A 2384-nucleotide genomic window follows, 5' to 3' on the forward strand; every position below is an offset into this window, starting at 1 on the left:
TCAGGGACAGGATTAATCTCATCCAATGAATAAACAACCAATAGAAACTAAATTTATTAATACTTAATTCATTGATTATTAGTTTTTTAAAGAAATAGAAAATACAAATAATATAATAAATAATATAATAGAATGTAGTAAGAACTGAAAAAAGAGAAAAAAACAAGAAATAAAGGAAAAAAATGTCTATAGCAAACGGAATTGATTTTAAACAACTTAATGAACGATTATTAGAAAGAAAGTCTATTAGAACATATGGAGATAAATACCCCACAAGTGAACAAGTTAAAGAAATAGAAACATTTATAAAAACATTAAATGAAATAGAAACACCATTTAAAGGACAAGTTAGACTTTGTTTACAAACAGAAGATTTTAGTTTTATTAAAACGTTTGGATTTATTACAGGAAGTAAATATTGGATATATGGAGTTATTCCATTAAATAATGTTTCAGCATTAAAACAGTTTGGATATTTATTTCAATTATTGGTGTTGAAATGTACTTCATTAGGTTTATCTACAGTTTGGCTTGGTGGTACTTTTACTGTTTCTGCATTTAATGTTCTTCAATATGATAAAAATAAAGAATTTATTCCATGTGTTTCTCCTGTTGGTTTTAATGGAAATGGAAATGAATTTCTTGCTCGTACAATTGGTTCTAGAAGTCGTAAACTTTGGAATGAATTGTTTTATTGGAATTCTTTTAATACTCCTTTAACAAAAGAATTACTTCAATCTCCTTTTAATGAAAATATTTTTGAAAGTATTCGATGGGCTCCTTCAGCTCGTAATCTTCAAGAATGGAGAATTGTTTTAACTGATCAAAATCAACTTCATTTCTTTACTGTTGATAGTTCTTGGAAAGAAATTGATCTTGGAATTTGTGTTGCTCAAGCTACTGTTGTCTTAGAAGCAAATGATATTAAAGGAGAATGGATAGTTTTAGATTCTCATGAATTAATAAATTCTCTTCATGCAACAGACTTGCAATATGTCATTTCTTTTATTGCACAAAAATAAATTAACGAAGTAACTTCATTTAATTCAATTTTTTGTTGAAAAAATTCGTTTGAAATTATATTTATTTTTAAATTTTATTTAGGTTTTATTTAGTTTTCTAAGAGAGAAAAAAATATTCTTTCATTCTAGTTGAATAAGTGAGTATAAAATTAGTAAAAATGTTGTTAAATTTTAACAAAATTCTATTAAATTTTCTCTTGTTTTTTTTTCCATTAGACAATTTAGAAATATTGTAAATTGTTAGTTGATAAGAATATAAATATATATTCATTATTATTTTTTTTTTCCTAAATAAATCATATTTTTTTAACTAACAATCCATTTGAAAGAACACAATTTTCGGCTTTTTATAATAAAAAAGTTCGAATATAGAAGTTAGTAAAATGATGTAAGTGGTCAGGTTTACAAAATTAAAATTAGAATAAAAAACCATCTAATTTACAATTTTATTCAAGAATACATTTCTCTTTTATTTCTTCTTCCCAAAATTGGTGAAGCGTTTCATCGCCTTGTTTGATAAAGAAACTCTTTTTTGTTTCAACTAGAGAAAGTAAATAATTATTAATTTTGTTTCCTAATTGATGGATTTGCTTACAATCAAGCAATAATTTATTTTTATAAAACACTCTATTGATTCTTTCTAATCGAATTGTTTTAGAAGTAATTTTAGCAAGTTTTGATTCAAAGAATAATCCTTTTTCTCGAAGAAGATCAATGAGTAAATTTTGAATAAAATAAATTTTATTTTTGGTCATTCTTCTTTGTAAAGTCTTTCTTTTAAGTTGAGAGTCTGATTGGAATGATAATGCTTTACATTGTTCTTCTGCAAAATGATCAATATCTAAAATTTCATCTTCAAATTGAATAGATTCAACATGGGGACATGATAATGTAAGAGTTGAACGTTTTGGTTGTCTCTTAATAACTAAATCATAATATTGATTTAATAAATATAATAAAACTCCTTGTTCAAAACAAAAACCATTCTTAAAAGCATGTTCACTTGCAATCCTTCGAGCTCTTGGATTTTCTAAAGAAGCAGAAATGGATTGGATTGACATTAAATGACTATTTTATTTATTTTAAGTTTGATTGTTTAAGTATTGAGTTTGAAAATTTGCTTGTTTATTTTTTCAACAATTCTCCTCAATACTTGCCAAATTCTTTTAATTATTTGTCATATTAACTTGTTCAATTGGAATCTCGTTTGACGTGTTGTATCGTGGAATTATAATCACCTAATTTAGAACTATTTTTCGAGGGTTAAAATTAGAACGACCGTACATTGTTTTTGACTTCCACTGTTTATTCTATTATTGTTCCAAAAAGCGGGGTTTCTCCAGCTTAACGAAACCACCCCAA

At 25.3% G+C, this 2384-nt stretch overlaps 2 protein-coding genes across 2 annotated transcripts; one reads left to right on the forward strand and one right to left on the reverse strand.

The window, feature by feature from the left end:
- Positions 1-182: 182 nt before the first annotated feature.
- ENU1_199330 (hypothetical protein) lies at positions 183-1022 on the forward strand (the record flags this gene model as incomplete). The annotated part of the gene is made up of 1 exon (XM_008862059.1): positions 183-1022. The coding sequence occupies one exon, from the start codon at positions 183-185 to the stop codon at positions 1020-1022; it is 840 nt and encodes a 279-aa protein (XP_008860281.1).
- Positions 1023-1468: 446 nt separating this feature from the next.
- On the reverse strand, positions 1469-2083 carry ENU1_199340 (hypothetical protein; the record flags this gene model as incomplete). Its single annotated transcript, XM_008862060.1, has 1 exon — positions 1469-2083. One exon carries the CDS (start codon positions 2081-2083, stop codon positions 1469-1471), a length of 615 nt encoding a protein of 204 aa, XP_008860282.1.
- Between the last annotated feature and the right edge of the window lie 301 nt (positions 2084-2384).

The sequence above is a fragment of the Entamoeba nuttalli genome, assembly GCF_000257125.1.
Source record: "Entamoeba nuttalli P19 unplaced genomic scaffold asmbl_9448, whole genome shotgun sequence".
Classification (NCBI taxonomy): domain Eukaryota; phylum Evosea; order Mastigamoebida; family Endamoebidae; genus Entamoeba; species Entamoeba nuttalli.